The sequence below is a fragment of the Micrasema longulum genome, unplaced genomic scaffold, assembly GCF_059751315.1.
Source record: "Micrasema longulum isolate JH-2025_06_02 unplaced genomic scaffold, ASM5975131v1 h1tg001011l, whole genome shotgun sequence".
Classification (NCBI taxonomy): domain Eukaryota; kingdom Metazoa; phylum Arthropoda; class Insecta; order Trichoptera; family Brachycentridae; genus Micrasema; species Micrasema longulum.
The window spans coordinates 284,062-305,649 of record NW_028278199.1 but is presented as its reverse complement, the minus strand read 5'-3'; the positions used below and the strand labels follow the sequence as shown (position 1 = coordinate 305,649).

Below are 21,588 nucleotides of genomic sequence, written 5' to 3'. Positions count from 1 at the left end.
TATGCATGAAGATTCCCTTCAAACTAGCGTAGAATCGGGTGAGCAGATGAATTGTTGCCGCATGACTGTATACCGCCATCTTAAATCGTCCTACTATCTTAAAACAACAAAACATCGACGAGCTGTCCTTTAAATTATATTTTTACAGAAATATAATGTACTAGATCAATGAATAAATATTTTAGAATAACATAAAGGCACATTTCTATGGTTTATTTATAATTTCAGTTATCCAACCTAAAAGAGAACATAACTCATTTAAACAGCTTCTGGTGAATAAAGGAGACGGCAAGCTGTCGGTATTTAACTCTAATGTTAATATAAGCTTTGGCAAAAGCCTGTTGTGCTCTGATCCCGCCTACGATGTGATTTGGCAGTACGATCCGGAAGCGAAAAGCATTATCTGCCACAATCTTCTGATCTCCAGTTCGGTGTTCTACAACCACAGTTGTATGGAGTTTCCCTCTGTAAACTTTCACCCTGATAATCCTGTAGTCAGATCGGAGATGAAGAAAATCAATATAATGAATGAGGAACTTGCCCTTTCTAAGGTTGAACGAAATAGTGGACCCCAAGACCATGCTGCCCTCAATATGCTGGCTTGTTTGGAACAAATTTTCGTCGCCGATAAACTCAAGTAAGAAAAAATATTTATTTGACTACATCTATTTATAAGTCCTAGTTTCGTAATAAAATAGGAATATTTTAAAACTTTATTATGTATGTATAATTTAATAAAAACAATAAATAATAATTCTATGGAAATAGTTGTATTTTTATTTATTTATTATCATATTATATTACGTAGACAAAATTACAATTTATACAAAGTTGCTTTGACTTTCTAACTAGGGTTATTAACCCCGTTAAAATATGTAAAATAGTAAAAAAATATGTAAAAAACAGTTATCAATTTATAGAAACAATTATAAAGGTAGTGGACAAAGTGAAAAACATAGTAAAAAATGGAGTAAAAACATAGTAAAAAATGTAGTAAAAACATAGGAAAAATGTGGTAAAAACATATTAAAAAATGAAGTAAACACATAGTCAAAAATGTAGTAAAAACATAGAAAAAATTAAGTAATAACATATTAAAAAATGTAGTGAAATCAAAGTTTAAAAAAAACAAAAGGTTGTGATTGTGCTATTTCCAAAACATTATAACTTTTGAACCAAATGAGATAATTTCAATTTATAAAGAACTTTCAATGTTAAATAATTATTATTTTGATAATAATAGAACATATTAAAATATCGTGTCTGGAACTACTGATGTTTTTTGCATAAAAATAAAGTGGACTACAGATTTTTATTTCAACTGAAAAGCGTATTTTATAACGAAAGTGGACTTCGATGTTTTAATCATGTATAAAATAGCTTATTGCAATAATTTCCGCATTTTTTATTTCAAAAGAGCGAAAAGTGGACTCCCGGTATTTATCCTCTAAGTACAAATATATTCGATCAAATATTTGCCGGTCATTACTATGCCCTTAATACTTATGTCAATGTGAAAATATATAATTTTTATGATTTTGCATATTTTATAAAAATTTGTTAATTTCTTTGATTATCGTATGCAATCTTAAATCAAATTGTTTTGGAAAACTAAATCATGTTAATTAACTATTTTTTTAAAGATATTATGTGACTTAGCAACAGAAAAAACTTGAATTAATAATACAGAGATTGTACAACACAAGAATAATATTGTGTGTGTTTTGAACAAGTAATGTAGAAATTCTTTCGTACATATTATGTGTACTGTGTTATATATTGAATATTAAAAAAATATGTTATAATTATACATATGTGTAATATATTTATGCGTATTTACAAATAAATAATTTTTAAATAAATATGTAAAAATGTAATTTAAAATATGCTGAGAGATGGAAAACAGAATAGTAAAAATGAAAGATAGATATTGTTTTTATATTTTGACTGTCTTGTCTTAGAGCGGAGTTATTTACCCTAGGTATACAGTAAAAACAACTTTTAGAACTTTTAAAAGCGTAATTATATATTATACGATAAATAAATTAATGTTATTATGAGAGTTTTTTTTTACTACTGATTTGATTGACCTAAAACCTACATGTTACAAAAAAATATATAGTTCAGTAGGCCAGTAAATCAATCACTGTCTCGAGCTGTTATATGAAAATACGTCATTTTTCAATGTAAAATTATTAATGTTAATGAAAATTTTACTTCTTTTAGATTTACTATATCTGAAGATCCATGTCAGGATTCCTTGGATACAAAATTTGGGCGAGGTGATGAGTATCACTTTGTGGATCGCTTCGCAGATTCGGCGGGTAACGGAGGTAGCTGGGGATACAACCCTAATAATGCCGAGGCTATTCGATTCATGGTGGACGGAGACATCATTTTAGGTAATTAAGTGCCCTATCTTTATCTGGGCCATTCTACATAAAATAAAATTGAATTTTCTGTATGAAAGATTTAATATTCAAATAAATTTATTTAAAAAAAAAATGTTTGATTACACGTCATCGACGTAGGTACTGAAATTTTTTCTACAAATATACACATTTCCGTACTGAAAACTGTTTTTATTTTAAAGACAATTGCAGGTAGTTCTGTTACCTTCTCATTGTAATCGAGGCCCTGATTTCATTCTTTAAATAAGGATCTGTGAGTAAAATTACATAAAACTTTCAAATGAATTTCACACTTTAAAATTTAAAAAATGGCTGTCGCGATGCTAAACTTATCTAAATACGAAAAAAAAAGTTTTTTTGATAGATATAGAAACGAAGATGGGGAACATTTTTACGGAGAGAATATGGAAGTCTAGGCTACATAGTGTTTGACGTGATCACTGAATCACTTAAACCAGCCAATAACAGGTCACAAGCTAAATGGATAGATAGATATTCCCTTCACTGGTGAAGTATTTTTTGATATTGATAAACTCAGAGATAAAATCCTGTACTTGTCTTCAAAGATTAGGACGTAGTATAAATATTTTTGATTTAATTGTTCATAGGAGGACTGGGGCTGTACGGGGGGCGGGGAGAGTATACTGCCAAAGTAAAAATATTTGATATTGGCTTCGAAGGGGGGGATATAGAGGGTGACGGAGAACTGATGGCTGAGAGCGAAGAAATAACCTTCCAGTGCCCATCAAAAAGTGTTTATAAAGTTTACTTTGACACGGCGTTGAAATTAAGGGTAAGTATTTTTGAGAAAATTTCTTATTTGATTGACTAAAAATAAAGATAAAATAGAATATTTTGTGTCACGCGAGATGATTAGCCTCATACCTCAAGCAGTGGCGAATGGTGATTTTATTTACAGGTAAGCTATAAAAAATATCATATATTTGTACCTACATAAAAGGTTCATAATATAATGAAAGTAATAAATACTATAAAATGATATTTTTCTGTGGTTCTGTGCGATACAACAACTCTCATCCATGAAATCAACTCAAACGATGTAACTTCGTGATATATTATATTATATAGATAAAAAAAAATAAAAAAATACCACTATGAATTCAGTCAATATTAGGCATTCAGTTGAAATGTCAACTGGCCGAATGTTATAGTAATTAATAGTGCTAAAAATGCTCGCTTAGAGCGCTATATGTCCTACAATATTATGACGCATGAAAGTAATTATGGTCTTATGTCAAAAGTACCATCTCAAAGAAAAATATTCCTTAAGAAATAATGTTTGAAATACTGTTTTCCAAATCAATAATCAAAAATGTGTGTAATCTGTAAGTTTAATCTAGGAGAAAAAGCCCGCACAACTTAAACAACCGTAAACTTATTTGTATGAAAAAATAAGCTGTAATAATCGGCTAGTTTCTTGGCTCACCGCAGGCGCTGGGCGCGTTTTATTAAAATTTATATTTATATAATAGAATAAAAATACAAACGGTGGAAATGATTTAAATCAAATGTTAATTATTTATTTGTTTTTCTGTAAATAAAGTTACAATAAAACATTATTATGGTTAGTCAAATATAATGGTAAGCTGCGCATAATCGCTTCTATACACGGTTCGCCCCTCACCTCAAGTGTCGGTTCATGGACTATGCGATATCGCAGGGAAAAACCACCCATTTGAAATATTTCACATCAAACGAACCCGTAGGCAAATGCACTAGCCACTTACCAGTACACCGCTTGACTGACTAATCTCCACTTGTTTTTTTTAGGATTTTTACCTTAGAGTCACCATCGAGTTGAATACAGTCATCTTTAGTTCTAGTTCTTTTTCACGTTCTCAACTTGGAAATTTATCTTGTTAATAAAAATATAAAGTTTTTAAAATAATGAATGTTTTAAATTCTTGATAGGCGAATCGATGGTACGTCGCTTGGGCGCTGATCAGCGGACCTACATCTGACAGCGGGATCACCGGAGGACGTCGCCAGCAAGCGTGCGGTTATACATTCAATTTCAAAAGTTCCAAGAAATCTACTAATGGAACCGATGTAGTCACAGGGCAGATTCCTCACCTCCTCTTCAAGAGAGTTTCCGGGAGCCCGAACAGTTCCAAATTGAATTTAGACACCGAACCCATCCATGTCTTGTCACGCAACTTCGGCACGGAAATAACAAGGGAGGGATTAAACCAACTACGAAATCTTTTACTGTGGAGTTGGAACGAATTCCGATCAAATTGCGCCATGTTGTCCACGAAAAGTTCTAGAGGCAAAATGTTTATTGAAAAAAATATGGAAAAAAATACACTCATTTGTTTATACTCTCTCAGGTTGACCCGAGAGTATTTGGTATTCTACTATCCACTTAGAGTCAAGAAAAATCCCCTGCCTGAGTCTGAAGAACTGATAATGGGGATATACGATATCAAATGTCTTTTAATAGGGATCTTGGAAGAGAACCAAATTCCATTCAATGCCCTGTATATCGGTGAAAAACATGCAGCTGTTGCTCAAACCTTTTTCAATAGGATTTTGGATGAAGTTCACATAACCTTCGAAAGGCTATTTCACATATTGTTCCCAACTTCCTTAATGAAATGGAAAATACTCTGTTCATTACTTTCCAATGTGAAGGTAACTGACATACCGTTTCTGTTTTTTTAAATTATGTATAATATAATTAGAAATAGGTAGTTATTCAATAATACGAGGGCATTGGAAGCAAAGATAGCAAACTCCCGTTTTGGTGTTTTTGAGAAAAATAACAAAAACTGCTACACTAATGCCAAAGAGAGTCTTCATGTTAGAAATGTTATTTTCACTGAACGTAAACTGTAAGATACTTATAAATTAGCTTTAATAGAAACACGAAATTAAAAAGCTTTCTTAATATTTGTATGGCACGGCCATTTTGAAAATTTAAATCTCAAGGCTGTCATTGGTCAAATAAAATGGCTGATGGATATTGCTATGCTTCCAAACAGTATTTTAGAACCATCAGAAGTATGATTTCAAACTACATTTGCAACTCAACTTATGATTTTTATAAAAATAAAGTTGATAAACTACAGAATAACATCATAACCGAAAAAAAAAACTATTTTTTGTATTATATATTTTGTTGCCCTTGTATAATATAAGGAATATTTTTTTGTTTTTTTTTCATATCTTTTATTTCGTTTTTTAATTACTATAAAATAAACAAGTACCTTAAAATCTTTTCCAGAATATTTTATTTTCTCTTTCTTATGTTACACAAAAATATTATAACTGTCTATTTATTATAGGAGCAAAAATTCATTAATATTTTCGTGTATACCCTTTGTGGGATTTTTTGTTTCCTATTTTTACTATTAATATATATTTCATTGCTATGAATTCATACTTTATTTTTTTAATACTCTGTTTTACTTTTTATGTATATAGTAAAAAAACAAAAAAAAATAAAACAAAATATATTTTTTGGCAGTTGCTATCTTTGCTTCCAATGCTCTCATATTTACAAGGAAAATAGCATTTATAAATGAAAAAATTGTGAAATATTGTCTTTATATGTGCAAAAATATACCCAAACAACATTTGGTAAATATTGAAAACAACCAATGAGATCAAGTCACATTTTTAACTTGTAATATAGAAAAAATATATATTTTCGTACATTATAATTTTGATTTGTTTATCAGGACGGAATCTGCAGAGATAGAGAACTATTACTTAGTGCAGTTCTGGCAAGTCTTGAGAATCATCCTCACCTTAAACACGTTTTTCCGTTTGTTCGTCGTTTTGAGCAACAGAGCTCTGTATTCATCAAGACATACCCTCTCCTTGCAGACAAGATGCAGACTCTTTCAAAAGTAAGATTGGTATTGTTACTTTACTCAAAAGTGCATGGTAAATACAACATCACTCCTTGACCAAAAAATTAAAAACTCAATGTTACTAAACTGACCTGTGTGTGATTTTTATTTATCATAATTGCAGTTTTGATAACACAAATCTCCATAACAATTATTGAATACACAATCAAAAACTTTTTTATCATTTCGTCGTTGTGCCGGTAACTGATAAGTTACATTGTAAAAATTGTTAAGGAGATTAATAAAACACTATCGTTTGACGATGGACTTTATTTTACATATTTTTTTATTGATAACAAAAAAAAATACAGAATTTAATTTGAAAACATATTAAGTATGTTTCGTTGAAACAAAGTAGTGTAATCTTAATGATAAATTAAAAATACTTTTAAAAAAGAAAAATCACTTAACTCTTAAAGCCCGGCGCCTGACGAATTTTTTTTTCTCAATAAAAACTGTCTAAAATGTTTAACTAACTATGAACTTATTTTCAATGTTTTTTATATGAACTGTTAGTTAGATCATTTATATTTTATGTATAATACATATTAAATAAGATTTACAAGTACAAATTTGCTGGAAGTTTTTCATGTTTTTTAACCATCATAAATATTGTCGGGGAGCTATATTACACCCTTCGCCGTATATAATCTCAACTGTCAACTATCAATATCAATCAGATTTTGTAATGTCGAAGAGTAAAAGGGAATAAACTAATTAATTTTGTTTTAGAATGATGAAATCAGCGTAACAGCCGAATTTGAATTGAAGGAAACTCTAGATTTATTAATTGACATTGCCACTAAACCTGCCAAGATGTATTTGGAACTAAATAGATACCCTTATACTAGTTCGACAAGAAACAGGGTGGTTCAACTCTCCTGCGCCCTGCTGAATCAGTTACTTGCTGAACTGACCTTCAGGATCATTAGCAGTGATGTAATATCTTCATGTTGTACTATTATATCCTATAAATCGAAACATGCTAATTTACACTTTTTTTAATAAAATTGAAATATTGTAACAAAAATAAGTTGATAAAATAGGTTTAATAAAACATAAAATGAAAAAATAGTAAAGTATCAACTTTACATTTTTTTAAAGTGATAAATATTTTAATGCGAATTTTTTTTTTATTTCAATATAATTGCAAGTTTTTTTTTTTTTTTTTAAATTTACTTACGCACCCACACACACGCACCCTCTCCCTCATTCATTCCCATACACATGTACTCTCTCCCTCATTCATTCACGCATACACACATTCACATACACACACATGAATACAAACGTTCACACATACAATTAAGTAAACTCTTTTCTTATACAGGGTGTTCTTTAAACCCTGTCACATCTGAAACCACGATGATCAGTATGAGCAAAAAGACATATTGGTACATCAAAAAAAAATTTTAGAACGACTAAAATCTTTAAAAAATATACAGAAAAAAAACAAATGGTTGCTTACTTCTGAAGGAGTGAAACGAGGAGGGGGGAGTCTGATACACAGTCAACAGGACGGCCGCGCCCCCCTCGCTTCTCTCCTGCAGAAGTAAGCAACCATTTGTTTTTTTTTTAATATTTTATTTTTAAAAATTTTCTTCGTTCTTAATATTTTTTTTAATATGCTAATATGTCTTCTTGCACATACTGATCTTCGTGGTTTCGGATGTGACAGGGTTTAAATAACACCTGTATATTATGTATTATTCTCTAGTATTGTTAATATATTTCTACTTATTTTTTTATGTAATAGCTGTAATAATCCCAAATAAAATAAAAATATTTTTTACACGTTTATTTTAAATGTTGTCATGGTACGACCATGATTCATAAATATCTAGAATAGATTCATATAATTGCGCCGTTCGAGTTATTACATTAAAATGCCCATGGATGTTGCTACGAACATGTCAGACAGGTGCGTGTCTGACGGAAGGAGCCAATTAGTGTTTTTATGCGCCCTTTTCTCCCTATTTGATCTCTTCCTGCCCTTTGGTAGAATAGGTTTTCATTTAGTCTCGTTATCTGCGCACCGACGCCGACGCTGCTCAGGTTGACCACGTATGCGCCAACCCCAGCGTTCCATTGGATCGCGTAGAAGATAAAGGCGCTTAACTTAGAAAAAGGGTTAGCTCCTTTCGTCAGACAAGCGCCTATCTGACGCATTTATAGCGACATCTATGGACATTTTAATGTAATAACTCAAATGGTGCAATTATGCAAATCTATTACAGATATTCTTAAATCACGGTCGTACCATGACTATGTCCATTGTTTCATGAGTATTTAAAAAAAATTATGGCACATTTTTTCATACAGTAAATAAATACACTTTTCTAATAGTAATTCAAATTGACCTTTTTGGTATTATAATTCGGTAGTCAGATGGCAGAAGGGACCATCTGTAATTTACAAAAATGTTCAGGAGAGCTGAAATACAACTCAATTTCAAGACTTCAATCCCCAAACTAATATATTTTAGTGTTGCTTTTCAATAATAAATAACCGTTCTTAATTATGGTGTTTTTTTTTGTGTATTTATTGAAATATTTATTAAAACTTTTGAAAACTAAAAAACAGAAAAAAATACAAATGGTCCCTTCTGCCATCTGATTACCGAATAATATGGCATTGTACACTAATTTTATTATTATTTGATAACTTTGTTAAAACCACTTTAATGTGAATTTAAGTTGTGCAAACAGAGTGGGCAATAATATATGAACATTTTACGTAGGAAATGACACCAGCCTGTAATATGATAACTTTGGTTACCCCTTCTCGCTTTATGTTGTTCAACTATATGTGTGGATGGGACACAACTAAGGGGTACCCGGATGCTATATCATTCACCGTAGATGTTCCGGAAGTCCTAATATTTGGAGTGGTGGTCTATGGTGGCTTAGAAATCCTGGAATATGAATTGGAAATTCTGTGTGATGTAAGTAAACAAAATACTTAGATAGGTTACCTTACACATTATAAACAATACTTTTAGGCTCCTTAAGATGACTTACGTATTTTGATATACTATTAACTATACTATTAACTATTAACTATACTATTAACTATACCTAGTGAGAATAGACGGCGCCTTATATGTTTGCTTATATTTTAATTTTTATTATTTGTATGTGTTTTACCTTCTTTACAGTTTTGCAAACAGATCATAATAATACTATGCATGCAATAGAAACGCCGATTTTTTCGACGCTGAACGTTTAACAGTTTACTGAACCAATATTGTATTTTGAAAGATTAATTCCTGTTCTTTCAACCAACCGTGATAGGGATTCATTTAATAATAAAAATGGGTAGTAAAAAAAACATGTATACTTTTTTAAAAAGTGGTCTCTATCTAATTCGTAATTAGATAGAATCTTTGATATCATGATGAGAAAGCAGCCAGCCATAGAAATGTAAAACTGAGAAACGAGCGAATTATCAAATCTACACAACAGTTTCAATGTTTTTGACTTTGAAAAATGATAAAAAATGAATACATTTTTTTTACTGCAAACAAGAATCTAATTATGTATTTGACCAATTTTAATGATTTTTAAAGTATTGTCAGATTTTTCTAGTGCTGTGGGTTTTTTTGCAAATTGAGAAATGCCGTTTTTGTGATCGACACCATTTTCAGAAGGTGATTATTCCAGTTTTTTTGTATAAAAGCGGTCTGGCTATTTTAAGCAGAACATAGAATTGACCTTACTGCACCCGATAACACCAATATATATTTTTTCCAAATTGTGGACTGGATGCTTTCTGCATAACTACGTTCAATTCATCTACATCATATGCATATATTTTATGTACCCTTAAGATTTAGTTTCAATTTTGGTGTTATTTATTTTATTTATTTCAGGATTCTAATCCCGGAAGCACATTTCCACAGTGGACTAGCCTAGAGTTTACAAAAGGCACCGCTAATGCATTTTTGACTGACACTGTTGACATAAAGTTTGATCGACCTGTGTATTTGAAGGTAAGTTAAGTAAAACTACAGGTTGATAGTTCATTATTTTATGTTATTTTGAATGTCCTAGTCATCAAGGTCAAACATGTCTTAAAATACATTACAAATTCTGGTTATTTTAGACTCACTTGAAATATGTGATTCGCCTGTGGAATCACAGCGCGCCAACTAAGAATGGGGAACAAGGAGTTTCCAGTGTCAAAGGCCCAGATGGCACGCAGTTCACTTTCTACAGGAGCACTTTAAGCCTGAACGGGACATCCGTAGCGCACGGTCAAATCCCTTCATTAATCTACGCAAAGTAAGTGTTCTCTTTACTAGAAAATAATCATGAAAACATTGGCAAAACTAGGTTTCAAAATTCAGCAAAAACTTCACTATATATTATATTCTCAGGCTCAACTTTACTTAAATGTCATTTGTAAAGTGATCAAAATGAGGAACTTCAGCCCTACGGGAAATTGGATACAAAAATGTTTTCTTACGTGGAGTAAACATTAGAGCATTAAATTGTACTGCAAAGTTTCTTGAAAATGTACAGAAAAAATAATCAAAAATATTTTGATAAAAACGCACTACTTTGAATGACGTCACTGGTTCATATGAATCAACCTATGATCTGAGAGCTATGGAAGATTTCCGGTCTGCTTGTCGCTTCTGGACCAATGGGAAGAACTTAATGAGAATAAGCGGAAATGAACCTCTGACGGTACACGCGGAGTTATTTCAGAAATACAAAACTTTAAAAAATCGTAGCGCTGATAATACGGTATATAAAAATTTAAAAAAATATTTTTTTTACTTAGTTTAACAGTCTATTAACAAATAATAAAAAAATCAAAAAACCACTGAACTTCCTCATTTATTATATTTGTTGCTAATTTTTAATTAATATATTGATATCATAACAGAGACAATAGAATTATCATTGATAGATATCTCTACCAAGCTCAACAAACCTCACCTTCACCTAAATACTCGTGACCGGTGCCAGGTTTCAGTTTGGTTTCGGCCAATAAAACGAGTTTCGGCCGTGGTTTTGGTTTCTGCCAACAATTGACCGAAACTTCAGTCAGAAACCTGCAGTCGGGATGTGTCAAATTACGTTCAGCTGTACTCGAGTGCATCGTATGGCTAAGTTATTTAGCTTATTTATATTTGTGTAATTCCTTTATAGTTAATAAGTTTTAGTTCCAATAGCGTACACCAAAGAACTGTTACATATAAATTATGTATATGTAAAACATAACAACGAACCAAGAAGCTCTACAAAGAAACAATTTACTCATAAATTTATACCTTTTATTTCATTGTGTATTTTATTTAACACATATTTTAAGGAACTCGTAAGGTTAAACAATAAAACACTTAATTTTGCGCGGTTTGAGGTGAATTTTAACTTATTTAAATAAGTTTAGGTTTCGGCCAAAACTAGAACAGAAGCCGAAACTCGGTTCCGGATTCAGCTGAAAATCTTGTTTCGGTCGGTCACTACTAAATACCTCTTCAGAAGTTGCGGAAGGCACAAATATTGGTCAGAATGGTAAATATTACACGGTGTGTAAAATAATTACTTAAACAAGTCAATGACAGGCCATTAACTCTGTAAATGTACATATTCACAAATCTTTTCATCTCTGTTGAGATGTCTATAAATGATAATCAGTCTATTTAGAAAAAATATAAAACAAAGTGGATTGATTTTCCAGCGTAAATCTAATAGGATTTGGTATTACTCAAAATATTATTAATTTTTATTTTATTATAGGTGCCAAGATAACTACTCATCGGTTTCAAGTAATGATGAGGACGTAAAAGTTACTCACCGCGATGCCCTGAAAGTGTCCAGCCAGATCTTGCAGAGGTCCTCCGTCTTGATGCAGAAAATCAAAGATATTATGTTGCCTGGGAAACAGTTTAGGGGCATTCAGCACATGGCTTGTTTCAGCACTCTAATTCCAATCACTCTTGTAAATCTATCTCAGCTGAATGATCCAGAGGTATGTTTACTCTTTCATTGAATTCAGTTTTTCAAATAAATCAAGCACTGATTTAATATTACACAATATCTCTCCGCCAGTACTGAATTCATTTAAATTGAATTATGGCTTATTAATTTACTATCGTGGATTAGTAAGACGATTATTTTTTTTCATATCAAAAGATATCTCAAATATTATGAACACTGTAATATAATAAATCCACACTTTATCCCCTTACTAACTCCACCACATAAAATATTTTTTTCAAATATTGTGTTTTATTTTTCAACAATTCAAAATAAAGATTTAGGAAATCACAATGCATATAAATCGCAAACATTCTTGTGAGAAAGAAATATACATATTCCTTTGGTTATAATATATTTCTGTGTAACTTGTAATCATAGATATTACACTGGATGTCAGTGTTACTATTTATGTGCTTGGTTGTGACGAATAAAATAATAATAAATAAATGTTTTTTACACCACAGCAGGCCAAAAGGCCCAATTACAGAACACCCAGGCTTGAGAGAAAATCACATTTATTTTTCTTATTCTCACCAGGAATCGAACTCGGAGCCTTTAAACATTTCAATTTTTAAGGCCATTTTAACAAGTAAATAACTCTAATCCTTAAAAAAAAACAAATTGCAATCAATCATCATGAACTTTCGCATATATATAAATTAAATTGTGTATCTTTTATGTATGTGTATGCGCATGGGTATATGTATGTATGTGTGTGCGCATAGGTACATATGTATGTGTATAATATGTGTATTCTAGTAAGTTCATATTTTTTTGTCAGTACTTTCTATTAACTTATAAATTATTATTATGTATTAAAATGTAATTGCCTAGCTTGGAACGGGGTATGTACCCTTGTTAGCTGGGCAAAGTGTACAAAAAAATACATGATAAAATCTATTAACAAAAAATAAAACTCTAAATTAAAAATTGTGTTGTCCTATTACGTCATTGGTTATGAAACAATATAAGAAACACTAAAAAATTAATTGTTTTATTTTCAATTTGATACATTGTTAAGTAATCTTGACCGGCATCGACATTGCGTAATCTAACAATAAATAATTAATAGATGCATTTACAATAATAACATTTATTATATCAAATTTTTCCTTGCAGAGAAAAGATCTGTGAAATAAAACCAAAAAAATAAAAATAGATGTATACAGTAAATACATACAGAGGTTACAGTGAGCGAGTAAATATTAAAAACGGTCATAGTCGCGACCAGCACAACAAAAAAATATTAATATGTTCAGGACCCACGTAGTAATGTCTTTTGTAATTTATGTTTTTAGACCTCTCTTCCATATTATTAATTTATATTTAGACCCCCTTCCTTTCAATCATAGTTTAATTTACAGTTTATTTCAATAAATTACACGTTTAACGGTGATTTTACAAAAAATAAATAAATATACAGCAACGATAAAAAAATGTGTAAATATCGAGCCATAATTGGCAGAACAATGTAAGCGACATTTTTGACGAATTGCATTTTTTTAAGGAAAAGTGTTCCTTATTGCCTTCTGCACAAGTGTTAAAAAAATTCACCTGCCACATTTAAGGATATTTATTTTTATCAATTTTATTTATATATTTTATTTATTTTATTTATTTTATTTATTTTATTTATTTTATTTATTTTATTTATTTTATTTATTTTATTTATTTTATTTATTTTATTTATTTTATTTATTTTATTTATTTTATTTATTTTATTTATTTTATTTATTTTATTTATTTTATTTATTTTATTTATTTTATTTATTTTATTTATTTTATTTATTTTATTTATTTTATTTATTTTATTTATTTTATTTATTTTATTTATTTTATTTATTTTATTTATTTTATTTATTTTATTTATTTTATTTATTTTATTTATTTTATTTATTTTATTTATTTTACTTATTTTATTTATTTTATTTATTATTTAAAAATTTGGGCAAACTTAAAATATTGTTGATAAATCTACCTGGTCCATGAAGAAGTATAGAAATTGAAAAAAAATCATTTTCAGGCGTTGTCTAGTATGTAGATGAAATAATTCAATTAGACGAATCTCACCCGCATAAATACAGGTTTCTGCTCTTTAACTTCACAAACACAAACAACAGATGAAAGAATTGAAGGAATATAGATGTTCAAGAATGGGCAGAATGGTGAATGTTACACAGTGTGTAAAGTGGCCACTCAAACCAGCCATTGACAGGTCATAAGCCCTGTAGATGCCTGGACTTATATATTACCTTCTCTTAAATGTTCTTCATCTCTGTTGTAATATGTTAAGATTAAGTTAAGTCAGAAATAATACCTTCTGTTTTTTTTTCCTTTTTCAGAGCTGCGTAAGAACTCTTCAGCTATTGTCTGATATAATTCCAAACGTGTCTGCAATAAATGCATTGGAGAAAAAAAGTACTGAATTACTAAGCCAACCAAACTGGAACACCACGACTCCGCACTATGTAAAAGTGGAAAGTGAGCACCCATACAGGCACGCGGAAGTTATAAATCAACGGTAAGTAATGATTCTACTCACGTTTCTATTATTTGACTTATTAATTCACCTAAACAATCCCGTTTCTGCAAGTCAGTTTACATTGGTATTGATGACCAACGTTATTTTATTAAATATATATCCAGAGGGCATAACAAAGACATAGTAATTCTAAAGAGACCGATATCCCAACTGAGATAAAGGAATTATAAAAGAATGTGCCTAATATTTGTGATTTCCATCATCATCACCTTCAGGCCTCTCTGTTGGCTGCCAGCTCCTGTGCATTCTACCGAGGTCAGGTTCGCGTTCCGTATTTTTAAGAAGAATATTAACTTTTTGGAAGGTAGGTGGCTAACCCTACGCTCCCGAGGCCTGAGGTCTGTGCCCAAATGCTTTGTAACCCTAAGGGCGGCTCAACATACCCACTCAGGCATGGGTTACCTTTCAATCTCTTTTCGTCTGATTTCTCAACACCAACCTGTCTGGCATGAGGCGCCCTTTTGGTAGTTACTACCGCCAGCATAGCTTGGTGAATTATTGAAATACTCAAGCTTCCTCACCACAATAGGGTAGAGATCTGGGGGAGGAATCGGTTTTCACTGAGTATAAGCCTTCATGAATGCAGTTCCTGCTATTTCTATCCACACCTTCAGCTCTTTTCGAAAGCTGCCATTTTCCGTACCATATTTATTTATTTAATAAACGCCCAGAGGGCTCTAACAATATTTGGTTAAGAAGTACATAAAGTATTATAGTAATTGACACAAAATGTAATAAGAATCATTTCACTAATATGTTAATTATAAAAAAGAAAAGAAAAAGAAACTATGTAAAGATGGATAGAAATCAAAAAGAGGAGAATCGAGGGGATGGCCATTTAATGGAAAGGATAGCTAATTTAAAAGCAGCAGGAGTGGTGTGGAGCAAGTCCAACAACTCATAATAATTATTAGCTGTTCTATAATTGCGTGCCAGGGGAAAATGGTGGGTAAAGTTAGTCCTTTTGTACTCTCACTGGAACATGTGTTGGAGTCTTGTGCTCCTTGTGAGTACACGAAAGTTTATCAGGGACAGTACTTTTGGGCAATCTATTATGGTGCATATCACTAACTCTTAACTAATACTTAACTATCGGCTCTTTTGATGACAGAGACAATCAACATTCATTTCAACAGTGTTTTGAGTTTGTCCAAATATTTGTAGACAAAGATTGGATTTCACCCCCTAAATTTATTAAAATGAATATAAAAACATTGAAACAGAGATGTAGTTCATTTTTATAGAAGACAATATGGAAGTTAAAACGTTTGCAAGGCTTATGAACTGTCATTGGCAGGTTTAAATGGCTTTACACAATATACAACATTTACCATTCTGCCATTGTTCATTAGACTAACTGGTCCAAGAAGTAGTATAATGTTTTTCAGCCGTTGCCTAGTGGGTAAAATCATTTTGTCAAATGAATCTCCCCCGCATCTATAAAGGTTTATCTCTTAAACTTCTCAAAAAGAAGAAAGAAAAAAAAAAGAATAATTAAAAATAAAGGTATAAAACCTAGGCAAAAAAATCTATATCTACTATTTATATCAAACAAACACCACACTCCATATTCACAACAATGGAGATACCAACAAAATATAGTCACGTGTTATCCCGTCACATTTTGTTGCCCTGTTCAGAAATTGTATTATAAATATAAATAAAAACCAACAGATGGATATTCAAACAAAAGCAGAATGGTAAATGTTGCGCAATGTGTAAAGTAGCCTTTTAAACCAGCCAATAACAGATGATAAGCCTTGTAAATACCTAGAATTCCATATTCACTTCTTTAAAAGTAAACTCCATCTCTAATTAAATGTAATATTATGTTATTCATCCATTTTACTTTTTATTTCCATCTGTTTACCTCATTTTCTCTTCCAGTGTGAGCTTTCCTTCATCAGTGTCATGGATGGTTCTGGAGATGGATCCTCGTAGTGGAACTGTGCAGCCTGAAGACTCGCTGACAATCTTTATCAAGGCCGAAAATGACTATATTCCCACAACTCCAGGCCAGGAACAGTTTCTCAACTTTCACAACTACAAAGTAACCAGCTTGTACCACGAACGTAGTTCTGAGACTGTATTTACCGATGAGGGCTGTGTGATTTCAACTAGCGGACCCACTTTTGTGCCTTTTTATCATCGACTATCAAATATGTAAGTATTAAAATCAAAATCAACCTTTTCTTTTCGCCACGCACAAGTTTATAAAACAAACACTAGTTTCGAATGGTTAAGCCTATCCGTCGTCAAGTGTACATTTTTGAGTTGATAAAAATTACAGATTAAGTAATAATAATTCGTCATTCATCATACGTCCTGCCTCACCTACTGGTCCATAGGGTACCTAATGCAGCGTATTCGATCATCTGTTACATGAGGATAAGGTGGTCAGTCTTACACTTTAGGTGCCAGTCAGGAACAATGAAATATTGCATTTTAAATAAATTTAAAAAAAAAAACAATAAATCATATATCTGTACCCAAGTATCGAATTTATATTTTTTTCCAAATATTTTTGAAATCAACTTGCAAGACTACAAACAATTGTATCAGTCATTTGAGAGACCCCATCAGTCAGATTTTTTACATTTCATTTAAATTTTTATAACAAACATTATTTTTGTGATTTCTGAAAAGTTTAGAATGACAGACTTGTCTCAAAAATGTATCTCAAAAAAGCTCCAACTGAGATAATCAGCTTTAAAATGTTTTATGGCATTAAAATCAGAACACTTCTATAGTTGCAACCAGTTGCCAACTGGCTAATATAAAATAATGTCAAATATCATATGATAGATCTCAGAGACTAAAATATTTTGAGCCGTAATACGGAAAAAGAATGCATCTATAGATGCATCGTTTTACCATCAGACAGGTGTCATGGGATTTCTCAAATAACCGATTCAATTATATTGGGTCCTAATAAAATAGGGGCCCAATTTCAAAGGGACACTAAAAATTAAAACCAGGTAAAGATTTTATTTTCGGCTATCCAGAATAAACACATAATCCCATCGCGGAAATAATTTTATATAGATTTTCTAGCATTTTCCAGATAATTCCATTTTTAAGGTAAAATTATAGGAAGCAGTATAATTTTTAAAGCCTTTCAGGTCTATTCAAAAACCAATATAGACAGTACGTAATACTATTTGATAAAATTGTGTTACTAATTTATATTATTGAATACCTACTCCTATCTTTGCAGAAAATCAGAGTGGCCTCAGAACGCTCTAATTGCTCCTGGAAACACCCTGCTATTTTCTATGGAGACTGCGACAGATTACATCAAGGATGAACATGCTAATCGGTAATCATTTGACATCATACATTTTTGTAACAGTAATACAATATACCAAAACGTCAGATCATACAAAAAACAGGTTTTTTTACATGTATTTTGTCAAAACTGATAAACTTCAAATTCTTTGTTTTCTAGATTCAAATACACTATGCATGTATATACAGCGCCGGATCTAACGGGATGCAGCCCCCTGTCGCTTACTGCAAAGGGATGGGAATATACGCGTTTACAAATTAATATGAGCATAAAATTTTCCCCCTCCCTTGTAAGCAATGAGAAAGTTCAGTGTTTTTATTTAATTTTTTTATCAAACTAAGCCAAAAATATTTTTACGTATCGTATTATCAGCGCTATGATTTTTAAAGATGTGTATTTTTTAAATCACTGCGCCCGTGACGTCACAATTTCTCGTCGGTAAGTTCTGTTGATTGGTGAGTTGGCTTCCCGGAAACCAGAAATCGAACTCAACACTCTATTATTCCTGGTTGTTGAATCGTTTTAATTCGAAAGAACTTGTAACAAAGCAGTTCATTTTTATTAATTTGTTCATACGTTTTTGAGAAACTTCACCATAAAATTGAATGCTATAATTTTTACCACGTATAATAAGTCATTTTTTATATCCAATTCTCTGTAGCACTGAACTTCCTCATTGTCTAGTTCTTAGTGCCAACCAAACTGTTATAGGTCCGGTCCGGCTCTGTATAAACAAATACATAAATCAGGCTTGCCAAATAATTTACTAGGTCTAAATCTTTTGCAACAAAACAGTACATACCGTCGATAAAAAGAAATATAATTCCATTATGTAAATAAACTACTCGGTTTATACTTATTATCATTCTTACATTCTTGAATTCCTGTCTGCAGGTACGGATTCAAGTGTCTTGTGATGGGATACGAGGACTCGCCTTACCTGGTAAACAACGAGAGCATGTTTGCACAACTGGAAATTGAGATCGCCTATGCAGCAGGAAAGTGTGCCGCTGCGTTAATCAATCCTCAAGTAGACAACTGCATTACTAAAATAGGTGAATTTTTTTTCCAGATCAAAAATATTTCTTAAAATTAATTACGCAAGAAATACTTGCTTTATGTCATCATCATACAGCCATTTCCGTCCAGTGCTAAACATAAGACCCCCTGCGTTCCTCAATGCATTTCTGCCTTGCGTTTTGTGCATCATCCAATCATCTGCATTTCTCTTTATATCATTTGTCCCTGGTGGGGGGGGGGTCTCCCACTACTGCATTTGTCGAGATCTTCATTCAGCTACCCTTCTAGTCCATTTTTGGCCTTTTAGTCTTTTAGGCAACATGTCCCGCAAATGACCATATAATCTTAGCCCTTTCGACAACGTCCGTTACTCCGAACCTTTTACGCATCTCAATGCTTCTTATCCAGTCTGAGTTTGAAATGTAGCATGGCTCGTCCATTTTTTCTCTGTGCAACACGGATCTTCTTTATAATTAATTTGTTGAGTGAAAGTATTTCTGCTCCGTATGAATACTGGAAGCACACATTAATATTCTCCGTTTGAGAGTTTGGGTAATGTTGTTGCTGAAGAAATTCTTCTTTATGTATACTTATTTTAAGTGATTTAATATCTGCATTCTCTCATGGATTAAGTAAAGTTTATCATCGTATTTATTTTACTTCAGATATGAAATATTTCATATAAAATATATACGAAGGTCATCCACAAAATAAGGTTACAACATTTATGTAGGATCGAACAATGCTTGTATTTTATTGAAATTCACAGAACAATTCATAAATATACTCAACTATTTTTCGGCCGAATCGCCGTCAAGATCGAGACATTTCTGTTGTCGGGGTACCAGTTTTTGTATGGCAGTGTCATAGAAATCTACCGCCAGCTGTTTCAGGTGCTTTTTCATTGCTTCTTCGACCTCCTGATCGTTGGAAAAATGTTTCCCATCTAAAAACTATTTTTTTCTCGAAGGCACCAAGTCAGGTAAATAGGGGATGATATCCCACCTAAACTTTGTCAACAGCTCCTGTTTTAAAATTCACGCGCGGTGGTCACGCAATTTTGACGGTGCTCCAGTGTGAGCATTTTGGGCAACCACCTCACACACAACTTCTTGTAAACAAGTTTTTCGACTCAATTTCACCAAATGAGACATCGTGAAATGCCAGAAAAGTTTTCGTGATGGTCGTCAAGCGTCACACGGCGGTCCTTTCGCACTTGTTCTTCATCTTGTTGCACGAGTTTGTCAGAAATCACTGATGGTCTCCCACTCCGTGCCTCGTCGTGAGTATCAGTATGGCCTCCTCTGAACAACTTCTGAACTCATCACATCATTACCATAAACTTCCATGAGCTTCCATGGATATTCGCGCGCGGCAGTATTGTTTAAAAAAACAGATGACCGCGCGGATCTCACACGGACGGGAGGTGGCGGGAGCGCGTGATGTGCTCTCCATCGGAAAAAAATACTGCGAGTAAACAAAATTGCCGACAAACACGCGTAATTAAATAAACTGACCGTTAGGATCCCCTTACACGTCAGCTGCGCCAACTTTGGAACGAAAAATTTCCCGCGGCCTCAGGAGCCTCTGTAACCTAATTTTGTGGATGACCCTCGTAGATAGAAATCGAAGTAGATAGATTCCTGAAGGAATTTGTTTTAAAAATAAAATAAAAATTCAAAAAATAATCCAATAACAGGTCATAAGCCATGTAAATGTCTAGACTTCCATATTCTCTTTTAAAATGTTTTTTTTTATTTATTATTAAATCTCTCAATAAATAAAATCATCTGGCTTGAATAACAAGTTTAACTGATGCAGAGTTTTTCTTTACAGCGGAATCTAACAGTGCTATAGAAGATGGAGAGGATATAGAAATGCAAGTTCCAACGGGAGAAATTCTGGCTCGGGGGCTGGCTCTCTCACAACTTCCAAATGTGGAAGAAGCTCTGAGTGGAAATATCAGCTATCGGTGAGTGCTAGAAAATATTATAAATTTATTCAAACATCTTCATGTCAGAAAACGTCTTCAGTCTTCATGCCTTCCATGTTTCTACAATATTGCTAAATGTATTTATGAGCTTTCTATACATTTCTACATTGTACCAATGTGATTTGTCACTTTTAAAATACAGAATCAATGTATTGCCATTTTTGTATGTTGTGTTTTTGGTTTGAATAAAACGTTTCGTCCATCGTCAAGTATCCAGCATTTATATTAGTCATCACTATATTATATGTACAAAAAAGTACAAACGCATCAATCATATACCGTAGCATAGCTCTGTGAATGATGAAGAATAAGCATATATTTTTACTTCATTAATAATACACAGCAACCGGAAAACGTCTGGTTTTTTTACGATTCTATGTATATATGCTTGGTTTTGGATAAACATTCGCATTCGAGTTAAAAAGGGATAATTTTTTATTGACGTAAAATATTTAGATTGAA

The 21,588-nt window shown here is 32.0% G+C and overlaps 1 protein-coding gene across 1 annotated transcript in view; it reads left to right on the top strand.

The window, feature by feature from the left end:
- hiw (MYC binding protein highwire) overlaps positions 1-21,588 on the top strand; it is a 242,193-nt gene that overhangs the window by 26,145 nt on the left and 194,460 nt on the right. Inside the window, exons 16-30 of the mRNA XM_088232701.1 lie at positions 229-637; positions 2,227-2,402; positions 3,020-3,204; positions 4,344-5,066; positions 6,116-6,286; positions 7,022-7,228; positions 9,030-9,233; positions 10,161-10,280; positions 10,394-10,572; positions 12,040-12,271; positions 14,625-14,803; positions 16,712-16,987; positions 18,042-18,143; positions 19,008-19,168; positions 20,970-21,105. Of these exons, the coding sequence (XP_088088827.1) occupies positions 229-637; positions 2,227-2,402; positions 3,020-3,204; positions 4,344-5,066; positions 6,116-6,286; positions 7,022-7,228; positions 9,030-9,233; positions 10,161-10,280; positions 10,394-10,572; positions 12,040-12,271; positions 14,625-14,803; positions 16,712-16,987; positions 18,042-18,143; positions 19,008-19,168; positions 20,970-21,105 (3,460 nt within the window). The remainder of the gene's footprint in view (positions 1-228; positions 638-2,226; positions 2,403-3,019; positions 3,205-4,343; positions 5,067-6,115; positions 6,287-7,021; positions 7,229-9,029; positions 9,234-10,160; positions 10,281-10,393; positions 10,573-12,039; positions 12,272-14,624; positions 14,804-16,711; positions 16,988-18,041; positions 18,144-19,007; positions 19,169-20,969; positions 21,106-21,588) is intronic.